This window comes from Simochromis diagramma, unplaced genomic scaffold (genome assembly GCF_900408965.1).
Source record: "Simochromis diagramma unplaced genomic scaffold, fSimDia1.1 OVJJ01000361.1, whole genome shotgun sequence".
Lineage (NCBI taxonomy): Eukaryota > Metazoa > Chordata > Actinopteri > Cichliformes > Cichlidae > Simochromis > Simochromis diagramma.
The window spans coordinates 19,031,337-19,049,475 of NW_024386860.1; the positions used below are offsets into that span (position 1 = coordinate 19,031,337).

The 18,139-nt window shown below is 45.8% G+C and overlaps 1 protein-coding gene across 3 annotated transcripts; it reads right to left on the minus strand.

Annotated features, from left to right (window-relative positions):
* Nucleotides 1-6,040: 6,040 nt before the first annotated feature.
* Nucleotides 6,041-17,988, minus strand: kcnv1 (potassium voltage-gated channel modifier subfamily V member 1). Of its 3 annotated transcripts, XM_040030956.1 has the most exons (5): nt 17,723-17,988; nt 16,446-16,491; nt 14,107-14,433; nt 12,857-13,524; nt 6,041-7,348 (listed from the first exon to the last, which is right to left on the minus strand). In XM_040030956.1, the coding sequence occupies exons 3-5, from the start codon at nt 14,418-14,420 to the stop codon at nt 6,837-6,839; spliced, it is 1,494 nt and encodes a 497-aa protein (XP_039886890.1). In that variant the 5' UTR covers nt 14,421-14,433; nt 16,446-16,491; nt 17,723-17,988; the 3' UTR covers nt 6,041-6,836. The 3 variants fall into 3 exon arrangements, with proteins under 3 accessions (XP_039886890.1, XP_039886891.1, XP_039886889.1); XM_040030957.1 differs by lacking the exon at nt 16,446-16,491; XM_040030955.1 differs by lacking the exons at nt 16,446-16,491; nt 17,723-17,988 and having other exon boundaries at nt 14,107-14,776.
* Between the last annotated feature and the right edge of the window lie 151 nt (nt 17,989-18,139).

Below are 18,139 nucleotides of genomic sequence, written 5' to 3' on the forward strand. Positions count from 1 at the left end.
ATCAGAACTGACGAGACAAGGAAGCGTAATCTGAACACACTGAGATAAGACAGACCTTCAAAGTAAAACAGGAAACACATAACAGTCACGCCTAAAACAAAACACTGTGACAACATCGAATCGTAACACTTTGATATTTATTACTGAGTGATTCGTATATAGTGTGCTATTAAATCTGTAAATCTGTAACATACTGTACTGTTAAATAGTTTAGTCTGCTTCTGTTACTGTGCTGGAGCAACTGTAACCCACATCATTTCCTTAGGGATTAATAAGTATGCTGATTCTGATTCTGTTTGGCTCTTTGAAGGGAAGCTTGTCCGTCACCATCTACGTCCTGGAGTCTGTGCGTTTAATTAGCCTGCACCTGAGCAGAGGAAGAGCAAACGCAGCATCAGATTCACCCTCAGCTCTCAGCTTCTGGAGTTTGGTTGTGGTTTTTAGGCGAATACACTTCATGTTCCTCTAAATGGGCCTCCGTGTCCTCACTGCAAGACTGTCTGTGCTTCATTACAGTGGGACATAAAACAGCTCAAAGGTTGACCGCTGCGACACTCCGATCATCAGGAGAGCCGAAGAAACACTCGGAGCGCCTCTGACAACAGAGCCTGCGACTTCCTGAAAGTGTTTCCAGATGTGAGGACCTTCATCCTGTTGGCTGAAATGATTTAACTGCTCCTGTTTTTCATCCAGCGGCCTCAGTGTTTGGAGTGCAGCTGCACAGCGTCAGCGTTCCTCTGGCTCCGAGGTTCAGCAGCTTTGCTGTGCTTCGCTTCAGGCTCCTCCCCCAACCGTCAGCAGGAGAGTTTCTGAAGAACAGCCATGATCTGAACTCAGAGACAACACTGAGATTTTATCCATGCTCATGATTTTAATCACACCAGATTAAACCGACTCCGACACGTTATTCACACGTTTTGTGTGAGAAGGCGAGCTGAATGCATGAAGGAACAAAAATGAGCCTTTCGGTAACCAATAACAATACCGTCATCATCACCACCATCATCAGCGTGGATTGTTTTAAGATTAGGCTTCTAACTTTAGCATATAGTTAGGGCTGGACCAGGTGACCCTGAATCCTCCCTTAGTTATGCTGCAATAGACGTAGCCTGCTGGGGCTTCCCATGATGCACTGGGTGTTTCTTCTTCACTCACTATGTGTTCACAGACTCTCTGCATTGAATCATATCTGTTATTAACCTCTGTCTCTCTTCCACAGCATGTCTTTGTCCTGTCTTCCTTCTCAGCAGATGGCCCCGCCCCTCCCTGAGCCTGGTTAGCCTTGGACATTTCCAGGCAGAGTACCCGGGGTGCTGTGATGACACGGAGAAGGTGTTCAGGTGCTTCATGGAGTCAGATCACATCAGCAGAGATTCCTTTGCGAGCTGCAGGTCAGGTCTTGTCTGCTTTTAGCCTCATTACCACTCGTTCGTTTCCCACGTGACTTCAGCTACTGATGAACTTTTAAGTCACAGCGAGATCAGGGCAGGGTGGATATTTTCTTCTCTGAATTCTGAATTCTCAGACTTACAGATGAACCCCAACGCTGTGACCTCTGCCCTCCTGGACCCCGTGTCTCTCTGCTCTCCCTTTGCAGTCTCTCCCGCTCTCTGTGGATGTCTGCGATCTTCCTCCTTAAATGCCTGAAATGCAAATGTGATGTTCCAGTTTCTGTGTCACTGCACTGCTGCTGGCATCAAACCGAGAATCCAGGTCAGCCATGAAAGCAGCCAGCAGGAGGTCATGTGATCTGTACCTGTGCTGCAGAAACAACCCTCAGTCAGCATCAGCGTGTCCTCAACACGCAGCAGCTTCACATGTCCTCTGAGACACCTGCACACAGACATGTTCACGTGTTCAGACTGTCATGTTTACCTTACACGTGGCGAGCTTTCTGAACGCTCATGCTGCGGTGTTCTCGGCCTCCGGCATGCATTCAACCGGTCACAGCAGGCTTCCTGCAGCTTCAGGCGAGTTGGAATGAAATTAGATCAAATTAGAGACACTGGGAGTGAAGCATGCATCTGTGGCACAGACTTGGGTCACACTGAGAGACTGTTTGGAGGTTTTTAGGTGGGAAAATAAAGTCAAGTAAGAAAAATGTAGAGACTTACCCTGATCTAACAGACAGTGAGGGCGGGCTGATGGCGGTGAAGGAGATGATGATGGTGGGTCACACTGACAGAGGATGCTGACCATCTGCAGAGATCACAGAAATGAGAGCTGCTTTAAACACCCAGTGGTTGGATTCACGACTTCAGGCGTTACCATGGTATTTGAGGCGACCTCTGTGACCTCAGCAGAGCAGTGGCCTGGAAACAGGAAGCAGCAGGATACCAGAAACACCGCAGGGGACCTCCTGCTGCAGCCGCTCAGGTGTGCGTCCACTGTGAGACGATGCCACAGGAGGGTCAGAGCCATCACTGAGGTGCGTGAACATCTCACGTCTCACTCAGACCTTCACCGTGCTGACCTCACAGCCTCCACCAATCATCTCAGTTCATTTCAATTGTATTTATACAGCACCAAATCACAACAACAGTCGCCTCAAGGTGCTTTAAATCGTAAGGTAAAGATCCTACAATAATAGAGGGAAACCCCGACAATCTGACAACCCTCTATGAGCAGCACCTTGGCGACAGTGGGAAGGAAAAACTTCCTTTTAACAGGAAGACACCTCCAACAGAACCAGGCTCAGTCAATGAGTCCCACCTGTGAACAGGAAAGTTTTTATTCTTCAGCAGAAAACTGCTGAGAGCTCGTTAATTCAAACAAACAATAAATCTGTCCAATGAGAGCTGAGCTCACGTGTTCCTGGACGTCCCCTCACCTGCAGACCATCCCAGGAAACATTTCCATGATGAACAACTGTCAGCTGACACAACTCAGATCATGTGTCCAAATTAACAGCATCACCCGAGTGCTCCTGTTAGGCTTCCTGTCAACAATCATGAAACACGTTCTCAGCTGGAGGAAGCTCACGAGGAGAAAGTCCACCCTCACCTCTGACCTCCAGCAGACGATAGTCCAGACACGTTAAGTTTATCCTGAGTGTGAGACAGACACTATCTCTACTTTTAAGATTAGGCTCCCTGAGCCTGGTTCTGTTGGAGGTTTCTTCCTGTTAAAAGGGAGTTTTTCCTTCCTGCTGTTGCCAAAGTGCTGCTCATAGGGGATCATGTGATTGTTGGGGTTTTCTCTTTGGGGTTTACCTTACAATACAAAGTGCTCCGAGGTGACTGTTGTGGGGATTTGGTGTAGAAATAAAATTTAATTGAATTGTGCACATTGAGCCTTTCAGAATAAAAGACTGTATTTTCTGTCTTCAGCAGTTAGCTTGGTGTCCACGCCAGAGATGGGCAGTAACGCGTTACAAGTAACACATTACTGTAATCCGATTACTTTTTTCGAGTAACGAGTAAAGTAAGGGATTACTATTGTAAAAAAGGTAATTAGATTACTGTTACTTTCCTGTAAGCACGCTGCGTTACTGCGTTACTATTCTTTTGCGAGAATGTCTCATGACAGCGACGTAAGCAAGTGCGACGGTCGTGACAACAGCTGTGTGCAAATCAACAATGGATCATATATCGAGTGCAGAGAGAGTATGAGCGTGCAGCGTTTGAAGCGTGGAAGTACTGACCTTACTTTGAGTTTGATTCCATAAAAAGTGACAAAAACATTAGTGTCCGCTGTGCGTGGGAAGAAAACTTCTTTTTACAGCAAAAAAACCCCTAAACTTCCAAACAAGCACCGAGTAGCTACGACGTAATGGGAAACTCACAGAGAAACTCGCGGATTCTTCCACTGACCGCGGCACACCTGCACCAGGGTAAACCTCCGCCTACCCCACTCCTGCTTTACAGGTGAAAATAGAGCAACAGGACCGCTGAGTCTGTGACTTTATTTATTTTCTGCTGTGTTTTACTTGCATCTATTTGAGAGACTGAGTGTAAACACAAAAAATATTTTATTTTATGTGCTGGAATGTGCAGAATATAGGTTTAAATGTTAAACTAATTTCTTCTAGTCAGAGAATGTTGTATATAATTAAATTTTTGCTTGATGCATAAAGTTAAAAGGTTAAAACTAATAAAACAAGTTTTAAAAAGAGACTTTTCCATTTGATTACTCTTGAAAATAAGTAATGAGTAAAGTAACAGGATTACGTTTTTGGGAAGTAATCAATAATTAGTTACTGATTGCTTTTTTCAAGTAACTTGACCAACACTGGTCCACGCACAGTGTTGGGAAGGTTACTTTTAAAATGTATTCCACTACAGATTACAGATTACATGCCCCAAAATGTATTTTGTAACGTATTCTGAATACTTTGGATTAGTTAATATATTATCATGCTTTTTACAACTACATGAATGTCCTATTGCTGTGTGATTTATTACTATTACTGAAGGTTACTCTCCATACCAACACCACCAACACACTCAAGATGTTTAAATCTTAATATAAATGAGTAACAGTAGGTGGACATTAGGTAAGGCTGCACTTTTTGCAGCGATCTTGTGTAGAAAACTATTCCTCGCGTATATAAAACAGGTCCGCGGCTCCGTAGTAAAGGGACCTCTGACTAATACGTCGGGTTCGTGTCGGGCTCGTAGCTGAAAACTAGCTTTACTTTGTTGTCTGGGTCGACTTTGCTAGTGAGAGACAGAGAGAGGCGTTGAAAGGCTGCTCCAACAGAACTTATGGTTTCGGAGGAAAACACGAACACAGTGTACAGTCGAGTCTTAATAGCTTACTTACAACTGGGCTCGTCAGGCACTGACTTGGCTGCAGTGGTTATTATTATATTTACATGCTTCCAGCTCCCGTTTCTGCTCGGTGACAGCTCGTACTTTTCCTTTCTCTCCCTCCCTCGCTCACAGACCCATAACGTGTATGGCAGTCCATTCTCCCTGCAACACGGACTACACTGCCCATGAGGCTACATTCTTTAGAGCTATGCTTGTAGCATTCTGCCTGTTGCCTTCATATTAAAATCATTTTTTGAACAATAATATTTCTTCCCATCATTATGCGGCAGCATGTAGAGGTGACATGGGCCGTGAGATTGAGACACAGACATTAGAGCCTCTTAATGCGTGTTTGGGGCGTGGAATTACCAAAAACAGAGAGGGCCTAGCCGAACATATGAAACAGGAAAATACCGCCGTGTAATCCATTTATTTCAACAAAGTAACTGTATTCTGAATACCACCTTTTTAAACAGTAACTGTAACGGAATACAGTTACTCATATTCTGTATTTTAAATACGTAACGGCGGCACATGTACTCCGTTACTCACCAACACTGTCCACGCAGGACTAAGAAAGCCTTCACTGGATGCCAGCTTGGTCTGCAGCACACTTTTTACCCACAGTGACGTGTTTGAGGGCTCATGTCTCTGCTGCTTCGTTGGGCTCTGCCTCAGCCTCAGATATTTGCACTCTTCAGTTCTGCAGCTCCCTGAAGTCTCTGAGTCTGCATCAGTGACAAGTTTTAAACGGAGGAACCGTTGTGGTCCTGGGCCGTTTTCAGTTATGGTTTTTTCTGCTTGTTAGTTCTTTGTTTTTGTCGTTCAGTTTTGCGTCCCAGTTTTACTTCCTGTTTTGTTTTCCATGATGTTGTTCTCTGTTTTTTCCAGTTTGTATAATATAGTTATTGTAGATATCTACTTGTCGCAGATAAATACAACAAAATAAAACCAGTACCGGTACCAGAAAAAAGAATATTTATCCATAACATACAGGAAAAGACCCAGGGAAACTGAGTTAACAATAAAAACAATAAACCCCCCCCCCCCCCATAAATTTCCCACCCGAGCCTCAACTCTCAGGGCCCGGTACCAAACGACTGGCCCGGGGGTTGGAGACCGCTGTTTTATCCTGTCTTCCTTCTTTCACCCCAACCAATCACAGCAGATGGCCCCGCCCCTCCCTGAGCCTGGTTCTGTTGGAGGTTTCTTCCTGTTAAAAGGGAGTTTTTCCTTCCCACTGTCGCCAAAGTGCTGCTCACAGGGGGTCAAATGATTGTTGGGCTTTTCTCTGTAGAGTCTACCTTTCAATATAAAGTGCCTTGAGGTGACTGTTGTTGTGATTTGGCGCTGTTCGAATAAAACAGAATTGAATGACATAATAATATTAGTGTAATAACATTATAATAACAGCTGATGACATAATAATAATGATGATGATGATGATATACTAATGTTCCGTAATGATGAGTAATTTTATAATGATGGCTAGCTTTCAGTTTATCTCCTCCCCCCGAGTCTGTATTTTATTTACCTTCCACATCGACACCATGACAGAAATGAATCACAAACCATCCTTGAATAAAGCTTTATTGATCGTGACGATGATGATTGAACACGAGGTTCATTGCCTCTGAGGGAAACGTGTGAATGTAGCTTAAGATCAAAGCACAGATTTAGTGTTAGACATCTGAGACATGTAAGACAAACCCAACAGCCAATCAGAACAGGCCTGAGTGCGCTCATCTGAGGATTTTTAATGTTCAGACTTGCAGAGTTACACCCACTGCCCATGAGGAAGACATCTGCGCCGCCTAATTATTTTGGGGGTGGGGCTAATGTTCAGAGAGAAAATGTGTTTTGTAAATAAAGTCACGAGTTAAACGGGAACACGCTGCTGCTGGACACATACGTGACACACAGGACGTACAGCGGGGCGGTCTAAGCATGCTCACACTCGTCTTCCTGCTGTCGTCCTCCTGCTGTCGTCCTCCTGTCCAATCACGGGCTCTGCTGCTGCTGGGGTCATCGTGTGTGCGTTTCTCAGAGGGGTCAGAGGGCATAGGGGCGGAGCTGTTCTTGCTACCACCACAGCTCGTCGCCCCCGCTGCTTCTAGTGCTCGCCCTCTCCCGCCCGTGCAGCCTCATCATCTCCAGCACACTCCGGGCATAGGCGTCCCTCAGGTTCACGCCCGGCCCCGCCTCCCCCACCGAGCCACGGGCCAGCCGCTTCAGCATCTCGCCGTGTCGTATCGCCGCCTCCTTCATCTTCAGGGTGAAGTAGCAGGCAGAGAAGCGGTCGTTGATGATGGCGATGGGGAGCGCCAGGATTAGGATCCCAGACAGGATGCAGAGGAAGGCGAGCACCTTACCCACCGCCGTGTCAGGCCGCACGTCCCCGTAGCCCACCGTGGTCATAGACGTGGTCGCCCACCACCAGGCGGTGGGAACGCTGGTGAAGGTGGTGGCAGGAAGGTCGTGCTCCAGGGCGAAGACTGCGGTCGCGAAGATGGAGATGCCCACACCGAGGAAGAGGAGCAGAAGGCCGACCTCCTCGTAGCACTGCGCAATGGTCATACCGAGAGACTTCAAACCTGGAAGGAAGAGAGACGGAGGTCACAGACGGCGTTTATACACCTCTTACTATTATTAATCCTGTCTTTCTCACGACTTCCTCCCCCTAACCCAACAGCTCCCTTCCTGAGCTTGGTTCTGCTGCACGTTTCTTCCTGTTCCAAGCGAGTTTTTCCTTCCCTTCTCTGGATTATTGCAGGGCCTACCTCACAATATAAAGACCCTCAAGGCAAGTTGTTATGATTCTTTGTCACATTACATATATATTCAATTCATCCATCCATTCGCTCCCGCTTATCCTTTTCAGGGTCGTGGGGGGTGCTGGAGCCTATCCCAGCTGTCATAGGGTGAGAGGTGGGGTACACCCTGGACAGGTTGCCAGTCTGTCACAGTGACAGACAACCATTCACTCCCGCATTCACACCTATGGGCAATTTAGATTTTTCAATTCACCTGTCCCCACAAAGAGCATGTCTTTGGACTGTGGGACGAAACGGGAGAGCCCGGGGAGAACCCACACAAACACGGGGAGAATGTGCAAACTCCACACAGAAAGACCCCGGCCTGATGGGGGAATTGAACTCAGGACCTTCTTGCTGTGCTAACCACCGTGCTGCCTATATATTCAATTCAATTTTATTTAAACAACGCCAAATCACAACAACAGTCGCCTCAAGGTGCTTTATATTGTAAGGTAGACCCTAAAATAATACATGCAGAGAAAATATATATACACACACACACACATATATATATATTAGGGGTGCAACGATACACAAAATTCACGGTTCGGTTCGGTTCGATACTTTGGTGTCACGGTTCGATATTTTTTCGATACAAAAAAAATGTTCATGCCTTTTTAATTTGTCATTTATTAAAATTATAAATATATATTTTAACTCAAAAGTACAGTTTTTAAATTTAACCCTAACCCTTGTGCGTGTTTTTTATTTTGACAGCGAATGCGCACCTGCGGACCACTTATGTGCAGCCCTGGTTATTTAGCTCGTCGTATTGCAGCCACAGAAATTCTTTTGTCCATGAAACCATAAAGCTGCACTTTCTTTTTGCCTTATAGTCTGATTTGTCATAACTTCTCCGTTTTGTGGTAAGCTTTTCTTTGGCTGTCACTTCTTCACCCTGACCTGTCTTATTTGGCTCAGCAGAACTAAAATATATATCTGTCTGTGAAGGTTCTCAGTCATCCAGGTCATCGTAGTCAAATATATATGCTGCTGGTTTTACACACGCACTCACATAAGCTCAGCGATTCTCTGCACAATCAACCTCTCACATGTTTAAGCTTGCTGCGGGAGATTTCACTTGTCATGTTTGCATAGTAAGCTAACAATTAATAAGACGATGTCAGAGGAATTGGTGCGCAAATTATCATCACTCACAGATCAGTGCTGTCGCTCTCTATACACAGTTCACTCGATTGCAAAGTGAAAGCAAAAAAACAAGTGCAAATTCAAACGTGATTTCAATATGTCACATATTGACAGTGGCTCACCGATGCCAATGACATAATTACCCAGCTACATTTCTGAAAGAATGCAAAAGCATTGACATATATTTTTCCTTCCTACAATAGCCCGACGGGCAGGGCAGAGATAGATTTTGGTAGCCCGACTGAAAAAAATCGCTAGCCCCGGGACGTCGGGCTAGCGATATTGCAAGCCCTGTATCTGATTGAGGAATCACTCATCTTTGGAAAAGAGAGTTTATTACAGAGAAATGTCTCAAAATAAAAGCTATACTATCCGCTTCTTCTGGGCTATATTCTCAGCAGCATAAAGGAGAATCATGTGCTAACAGCTGTCTAAATGACTCGGCTAAAGTTAGTAGCATGCTTGTTGTTTTTGTCTTTGCACTAGGATGATGTCGGCGTAAATGTGCAGTCATATTCGTTGTGTTCCCACTAGTGCTTTCAGGTTAATCTCGTTGAAATGACCTTAATGCCACAACACGGCAAATCTCCGTTAACGAGCTACCGCCGATCGCCCCGTGCATGGGGCTAGACGGCCAACACGTTAACGAGCTAACTGCGCTAACACACTAGTTCCCACCCATGTAATTGAGCATTGCATGGCACATCCAACATACTGTTTTACTTTAGTCCATGACTCGCTTACCTTCAGGGTCATACGTCACATGAAAACCAAAATAATTCCAAACGCCAGATCTGAATGAGGGTGGGGGAGGTCCATGTTGCAAGGAGAGCTTAACTTCTGTCTTGCTAGCTTGCCCTGCGCTCTTCCTTCTGACTATGCTGTCTGTGTTGAGCGCTCAGTGGATCTGCGCTCGACAGTGCAGCCTAGGCGGAGTAGTCGAATGCAGATTCACTGAGCGCTCAACACAGACAGCATCGTCAGAAGGAAAGTTGATAAAATAAATTACAAATGTTGTATTGTTCGATACATATGCGTACCGAACCGAAAGCACTGTATCGAACGGTTCAATATCGATACGAATATCGTTGCACCCCTAATATATACGTATATACATATATACGTATATATATACGTATATATGTATATACGTATATATATACATATATACGTATATATATACGTATATATGTATATATGTATATAAAAAGCTTTCTGAAACGTTCATTTCACAACGTCAGGGTTTGGAGATCCTGGTGGTATTGTTGGATCTTCAGTCCTGATCTTTAGTTCCCTCGGTGGTTCCCTATCGTTTTTAGGTCACAGGAGATGAAGCCTCTTCAGGACTCTGGCGTGTGATGTGCTCAGTGAGTGTGTTTGCGCAGCAGACCGTTAGTCACCCTCAGCTGTTATACCTGCAGATTACACTTGTAACCTATTTTTCTCTCAGTTTTACAGCTCGACTTCAGTCTTTGCCTTTTCTCTGTATTATTTCTTTCAATAGTTTAAGATGATTAAAGTTCCTCCCTCTGCCGTTTCCTTTTATTATTCATGAGCTGAGTCCAGGGATGATCAGCCTTCCCCAAATCACTCAGATCAAAGCGCTCGTACGTCAGCCTGACACACTCGGGCTCACGTAATCATACTTCCTCGCTCATTCGCCAGGATGAGAATCTATATATATTCTGGTCTTTGTTGTCCTCGGAGAACCTCCCGGCTGTAATCTCACAGCAGCGGTTTCGCTCTGACAGGATTTCCATTTCTTCTTCTCTCCCCGGATCTTTGCATCATGTCTTAAATCCGTCACATGCAGCGCTCTAATAAAACTGCCATTTCAGGCGAGTCTGATCTCACACCTACTTTTACAGGAACTGATTTCACACTCCAACCCTCTGCACATCCTCCTTCACTACATCCATGAACCTCCACCTGCCTGCAGCTCCATCTTCATCCTCCACCCTCCCTCCTCTGCACATGCTCAGACCATCTCAGCCTCTCTGACTCTGAGCCGTCCCTCATGTCCAGCCTGCTCACTGAACACCTGAACACCTTCAGCTTGGCTCCACCCATCACAGCAGGTCTCACCTCCATCCTTTGACCTTCCCTTTTCACGGTGTCCTTCTGTCACACTTGCCTCCACCCGCTCCACCTGCCTGCACTCTCTTCGTCACCTCTCTGTAGACGGTTGAGCCCAGGTATTTAAACTCATCCTCTGCTCCAGCATGTTCACCTGCCTCTCTCTCATTCGCACACATGGATTGTTTCATCTTCTACGACTTTCATTCCTCTTCTCTCCAGGCTCACCTCCACCTCTGCAGAGCAGACCTCCACCTGCTCTAAGCTCTCACTGGAGATCATAAAGACTCCTGCCTGACATCATCTGCAAACAGGAAGGGCCTCAGAGCAGATCCCTGATGTACTCCCACCTCCACCTTTATCCCAGCTGTCACTCATACGCAGTGTTGGGGAGTAACGGAATACATGTACCGCCGTTACGTATTTAAAATACAAAATATGAGTAACTGTATTCCGTTACAGTTACCGTTTAAAAAGGTGGTATTCAGAATACAGTTACTTTGTTGAAATAAATGGATTATACTGCGGTACTTTCCTGTTTCATTTTGTCGCGGGTCAGGACTGTTTGGGTTTTGTTTGACAGCTACGTTCTGTTGTTCCAGGCGACAGCATTGCGGTTGCCATGGTTACAGGGCGACGCTCTCTCCCTCTCTGCGACTGTGTGTTTCCTGGGTGAGAGAGGCCTTTTCGTTGTTGTTGTTGTTGTGCTAAGCTAACAGGCAGAATGCTACAAGCATAGCTCTAAAGAATGTAGCCTCATGGGCAGTGTAGTCCGTGTTGCAGGGAGAATGGACTGCCATACACGTTATGGGTCTGTGAGCGAGGAGGGAGAAAAAGGAAAAGTACGAGTTGTCATCGAGCAAAAACGGGAGCTGGAAGCATGTAAATATAATAATAACCACTGCAGCCAAGAAGAGTGCCTGACGAGCCCAGTTGTAAGTAAGCTATTAAGACTCGACTGTACACCGTGTTCATGTTTTCCTCCGAAAACAATAAGTTCCGTTGGAGCAGCCTTTCAACGCCTCTCTCTGTCTCTCGCAAGAAAAGTTGACCCACACAACAAAGTAAAGCTATTTTTCGGCTACGAGCCGACAGGGACCCCGCCGTATTAGCCAGAGGTCCCTTTACTACAGTTCGGAGTCGCGGACCTTCAGTAATAGTAATAAATCACACAGCAATAGTACATTCATGTTGTTGTAAAAAGCATGATAATATATTAAGTAATCCAAAGTATTCAGAATACGTTACTGTCATTGAGTAACGTAACAGAATACGTTACAGAATACATTTTGGGGCATGTATTCTGTAATCTGTAATGGAATACATTTTAAAAGTAACCTTCCCAACACTGCTCATACGCACCCTCACCACTGTCTCATAAACAGTGCAAGTGAAGGCTTTCAGGTGCTGATGTGGTATTTTGTGCTAAAACCTAAAGATAAGTAGTGCTGCTGCGATGCACATGCAGAGCAGGAAAGCCTTTGAAGTAACTCATTAACAATTATCATTGACCGGCTGAAATACATCCAACACGTTTCATTTCTCCTTTGTTAAGATATTTGAGTTTAAAGAAGAGACAGAGCAGCTGGAAATGTGATAAGAGTCAGTGAGACTGATCCTTTCTTAGAGTATTTGAATCTGAAAGGTGTCTGCTCGTTTACTCTCAGAAGATGATGATGATGCTGAAGATCTTGCCTGTATCTCAATTTCTCGTACAGGAGAAAGAACAGAGTTCCTGCTGTGAGCAACTCAAGTCAGTTTTATTTACACAGCGCCAAACCACAACAACAGTCACCTCAAGGAGCTTTATACTGTAAGGTCGACCCTACAATAATACATGCAGAGAAAAACCCATCAATCATATGACCCCCTATAAGCAGCACTTTGGCGACAGTGGGAAGGAAAAACTCCCTTTTAACAGGAAGAAACCTCCAGCAGAACCAGGCTCAGGGAGGGGCGGGGCCATCTGCTGTGATTGGTTGGGGTGAGAGAAGGAAGACAGGATAAAGACATGCTGTGGAAGAGAGACAGAGGTTAATAACAGGTATGAGGAGTTTTTACCTGTCGAGTGCCGGCCCAGCTTCAGCATGCGGAGCGACCTCAGGAGGCGGAGCACCTGCACCACACGGCCCATGTTCTCCAGCTCAGTGGATCCTCCGTGGAGGTTCTCCACCGCCAGTGTCACGTAGAACGGGAGGATGGCGAGCAGATCGATCACGTTGGGAATGCTCCGACTGAATCGGCACTTGTCCCTGACGCAGAGGAACCGAAGCACCAGCTCGATCGTGAACCACACGACACACACGTATTCCAGGGCGTCGAAGAGCAGCGGAGCGCCGATGCCGAGGCCGCCCGCTCCAAAGTCCTCACCTAAGTCCAGCGAGATGAGCACCATGTTGATGACCGACAACACCACGAAGAACATCGAGAGCGAGCCAAAGGTCCGAGCAGCACGCGATGACTCGGGTTTCTCAAGGACGTCCCAGAGGCGGCGGCGAGTGCCAGGGCAGGCGGCGCCCGCAAAGTCCTCATCCCCATCGTCGGCATCGAGCTCCCGCTGTACCTCGAGGCTTTCCTTCTGCTCCTTGCGGCGGTAGTAGCGCTCACGGCAGCAGGGGTTGATGCAGAGCTCGTCGATGCCCCAGTACTCGATCTCCTGCAGGAAGGAGATCTCACACAGCTCCTCCATGACGTGCAGGTGACCCGTCCGGTAGTAGTTCATCACGTACCTGTGGACAAACACAAAGACACAGGTGAGCTCAGTCTGCACAACTCTGACTGAAGAAACAGTCCAAACAAACATCCAGAGTCTGGATCAGAGCAGTTCAGGGTGACGGTCCAAAGTAGAGACCTGCCAGGCTTCAGTGCTGTTCTCCTGCATCCTTCTAAAGTCCAGCAGGGGCGACTCCTCTGAAGCCTTATCAGAGATAAACCAAAGTCCTCTAATCGTCACCTGTTCATGGAGCCAAAATAAAATTTATAAGGTGAACACGACCGCCGCCATGTCTCTTATGTTAGTGAAATCTCACCATATTGGCGTGATGAACGAAAGGTGGATTAGACTAAAAAACAGAACAGAGTCATGTGGTAGCGACCGCTGAAGTAGACAGGAAGTCCCCCAAATAATTGATTTAAATAAAAACTAATAAAAATAGAAACCTATAACGTCTGCAGCTCTGAGTGCTCTTACAACATTTAGTTTTTAATTTTACGTGTCATCAGCGCCGTGTCTACAGCAGCTACAGGCAGGCCAGCACAAGCACGTTAACTTTAAACTCGTTGCCTCTGCAAGGAGAAAGAGCGCCACCTACTGGAAAGCCTGGGAGTTCCTGTCAAAGAAGAATTCGTTCTCCAGGAAGTCAGCATCGTCGCAGAGCTCCAGCGCCGAGTCTCGGCTGCAGCAGGCCAGTTTCCCCAGCCGGGTCTCCGGGTAGGACGCCAGCAGATCCTGCGACAGCATGTAGCGACTCCCGCCAACGTTGATGATGAAGAAGTTGAGTGTGTCGCTGACGCAGGACGCCGTCCGCTCACTGAGGAAAACGCTTGACTCCAAAGAGACCAGGGAGGTGGTGTCGCCACACACCTCCGACCCCAGACCAGCCATCGAACTGGAGAAGACGTTCATGGTGGAGGAGGAGCTGGAGGAGCACAGGGGTGAGAAGACAGAGTACAGCATTTGGCCAACAGGGGGCACACTGACATGCATACAGCGGCCTGGTTGTTGTTTACGCTTAAATCCTCAACAACACTGCTGACTGGTGGAATCAGCTCCTGTCAGGAAGCATTGATGTGTTTATGAGTAGAAACTGCTGAATAAACATGAGCGACTTTAATCCTGCTGCTGGAGCATCGAGAGAGGATGTGATTGTTAAAGAAAGCAGCGAGTCAGTCCCCAAAAACCTTTCTCTGTACCCGTAAACACCCGATTACTCTTTTGTTACTAAGAATGGAGAGCAGGAGCTGGAAGAAAGGAACGAGACGTGTCGCTGTATGCAGATGAGACTCTGTTATGTGTTGAGGGGAGGATGCTAAGTACGTGCGCCGGCAGCATGGACGAATCAGAGAGAAGAGAATCAGGCTGAAAGGATGAAGCAGATCTGCGCTGTATGGAAATATCGCAGCGAGCAGTCCTAAGTAATCTGATGAATCTCTTCCTGTCACCATTCATTCCTTTTTCTGTGGTGTCTCTGTCCAAATTTGTCATTCTTACTCTGAATGTTCCACGAGGAGAGAGCGAGGTGCTGTCCACCACCTGAAAGCGCTGCTGGGTGTGGTTGGCTCAGACGTGTGAATCACTAATGAAGCGTCCCAGTGGACTCTCTGATGTGTGGACGTAAACTCACTTCCTGTTTGACAGTATTGGCTGTGAAGCCTGAGAACAGCAGGGGGTCGAGTGTCGACACATGTTGGAAGCACGAAGAGGCTGCGACGGCGGAAACGCCTCGCTGACAGTCAAAAAGTCATCCCATGAAACACTGCTGATGATGCAGCATGGCCGTCTCACACAGCAACAGCTGTCTCAGGTGACGTGGTGGGAGCTTTTTTTAGAAGCAGGTGAGAAACAGGCACAGGTGCAGCTTTACCTGTAGTCTGACAAACTGAGGCTGTGCAGCTTTTACGCTCTCTGCACAGAGCGACTTATTTTCACAACCGTGCGCTCAGACAACGGTTCACACCTCCAGAACAGTTAGAGCGGGCACCTCTGAGCCTCATAAAGCTCCGAACAACCAAACCTGCAGGACTTCAGGTGAATTTATAATCTTCTGCTCCAGGATATGACCCCCCGGGGCACGCGTGTGGCAAGAGATGCTGATGCCAATGAAAAATGAGTAAATATCACAGAATAGCGGGGCTGTCACCAGTGTGACACACAACTAGTCTGCGCATGTATCTTTAGGTGAAGCCGACTGATCACATTTGAGGAAAGTCAAACTGATGCTTCATGAAGAAGATAAAACCAACAGTAAAATAAAGACTTCCTGTTTCTGAGCAGAATCACAGGTTTCTTTCACCTTTAACGTGTCGGTTTTATCACATTTTAAAGTTTTTAAAATATATTTTTAGAGTTTGGGAAGAACTCGAAGCTCAGCGTGAAGCGAAGATTTAAAATGCAAAAAACATTGTGTTGCAGGAAAAGGTCACAGCTGGAGGAAACGATGTGACATGACGTCTTTATGTCGCTCTGACAGCTGAACGGCTGCAGGACAGTTTTCATGTTCTGTATCTTTAACCTGTTTCAGGGGCGATTTTAGCCCAAAATGAATCAAAGCACCTCCAAAAGATTTTTTTTTTTTAAAAAAGGAGCCACATTCAGGTAAAAGTGTAAAATCAAATGATCCGTCAATCAAGAATAATGTTGGATCAGTGTTTCAATGTTTATATCTTTTATTAGATGTTCATGTGGTTTGGTTATTTGCCTTTTGGTTGAAACTAAACTCAGAGAGGAGTATTTTTAGTATTCTTTCATATTAATGTAATTTATCATCTAATTTAAACTATTTGTGTTCGATTGTCAGTCCAAAGAGGGAGAGAGGAAAGAGGGAACGTGAGGCGAAAGTACAAGGTCAGGAAGAACCAGGTAAGAAAACAGGGAGCAGTGACAGGCAGAAACTGTTAAACTGACAAAGAGAAAAAAACTGATTTTACTCACAATCTGGAAGTTGTGTCCTCCCTGTATTAAAGCTGCTGTACAGAATCTGCAAAACAAACTGGGTTGAAACATTTTGACCCTCTTTAGCAACATTCCAACATAACATTATCATTGATCGGGGAGATTAAAATTAATGATATATTTTTATGTGGTTCAGCCACAGCTCTGCTAAAACCTCAGCCAGTCACAGGTCGGCCAACCTTTGGACCGTCCAGTTGTCTGTATGACTGCCGCAGTACGTGCATCACATTTGCTCACTATCAGAAAGAGCCAAACAGCCCTGGTGGAGTGAGGAGCTGTAAAGAGAAGCAGATGCTCTGTTTCTAAAAATGTTTTAAGCTTGTTTCAAAGATTCTGTACTGCAGCTTTAAATGTTTTCCAAAAGCACACACACACTTATCAGTGTTTCTCACACTTTTTACAGTGTGGACCACCTGATAAAAATGTCAAGCTCTCCTAAGGACCACCATGAAAGCATGAAAGTCATAAATCTTACAACACAAAATTAGTATCTGCAGTAAAGATTTTTATTTGTAATAATTTATTCTGTTTTGGGAGTGTTTTTTATGTATCTGTATTATATTATACACACACATTAAAAGTGAATCTCTGTCCAAAAAATGCAGTCAGTTTACTTTTTACTATGAGCATCATTCATTATTCTCCCAGTAATTAAAGTTAGGATATGTATTTTTTCTATTCCAATCCATTCTTCTTTTGCATTTAAATAACCTTTATCAGATTTGATGGTTTTGTTACAGACTTTTCAAAAAAGTGTTTTTCTTTTCTTTCACAAATGTGGGATTAAATTGTGTTCAAATGTACAAAACAATGATGTCATGTTTTGAGACGAGGACCCAGGCACAGAGAGACTTGATGAATTTAAGAATCTTATGATTTATCTTGCCTGGCCGGGCAGCTCTCACCCCCAAAGCTCTAATGCTTGAATCGCCCCTGACCTGTTTACAGGAAGACGATGACGGTGATGATGATGATGATCAAACCAGCAGCAGAACATGAAACATTTCCCTCCGGGACTTGAGGAGAACACAAACACACCTCAGTTTACCCCCCCCCCAGGTTAAAGTGACAGTTTGGGTCTTTTATTGAAAGCTTAAAATCTTCATTTAAGCAAAGACTCGATGACTCCGTTTGGGGAGAGTCTCTGCATCAGCTGCAGATTACAGACGTGTCCTAAAACACATGCACAGAAATGACAGGTCACAGTTTTCAGACCACCTGAGAGCTGCTTCAGTGAAAACAGCTGACGGACTCACCTGCTCCAAATGAAGAGGCGATAGCTCCACGTCCTCACATGCTGACAGCAGAGAGAAAGTCCAGCTGGTGTCAGAGACGAGGAGGTGTTCAGAGAGGAGGTCTGTAGCAGGAGGACCTGGCGCTCCCTCCAGCTCTCTGCTCTCTCTGATTCGCGGTGTGCTTTTAAAACTGAGGCTGTAGGTATGGAGGCCGCTTAGTGACACACTGCAGTATGAGGTGGCAAACAAGCAGCACCCTGAGAGCAGCGGTGCAGACGTGTGAGCGTGCATGAAGATGAATAAAGCAAGTACTGATGTTCCAGTCATGACTGATGTCACATCTTCAGCATCAGTGTTAAAGTGATGTTGGTCATCACAGCTGTGAGTATCATGGCTGAGTATCATGGCTGAGTATCAGGACTGAGTATCGTGGCTGAG

What these genes read in the sequence shown, in the direction of transcription:
- kcnv1 (XM_040030955.1), bottom strand. Translation starts at nt 14,501, where the DNA reads ATGCATGTCAGTGTGCCCCCTGTTGGCCAAATGCTGTACTCTGTCTTC. An exon ending in AGGAACTCCCAGGCTTTCCA is followed by an intron (nt 13,525 to 14,106) that starts GTAGGTGGCGCT and finishes GTTTGTCCACAG; the next exon opens with GTACGTGATGAACTACTACC. An exon ending in GCTGGGCCGGCACTCGACAG is followed by an intron (nt 7,349 to 12,856) that starts GTAAAAACTCCT and finishes TCTTCCTTCCAG; the next exon opens with GTTTGAAGTCTCTCGGTATG.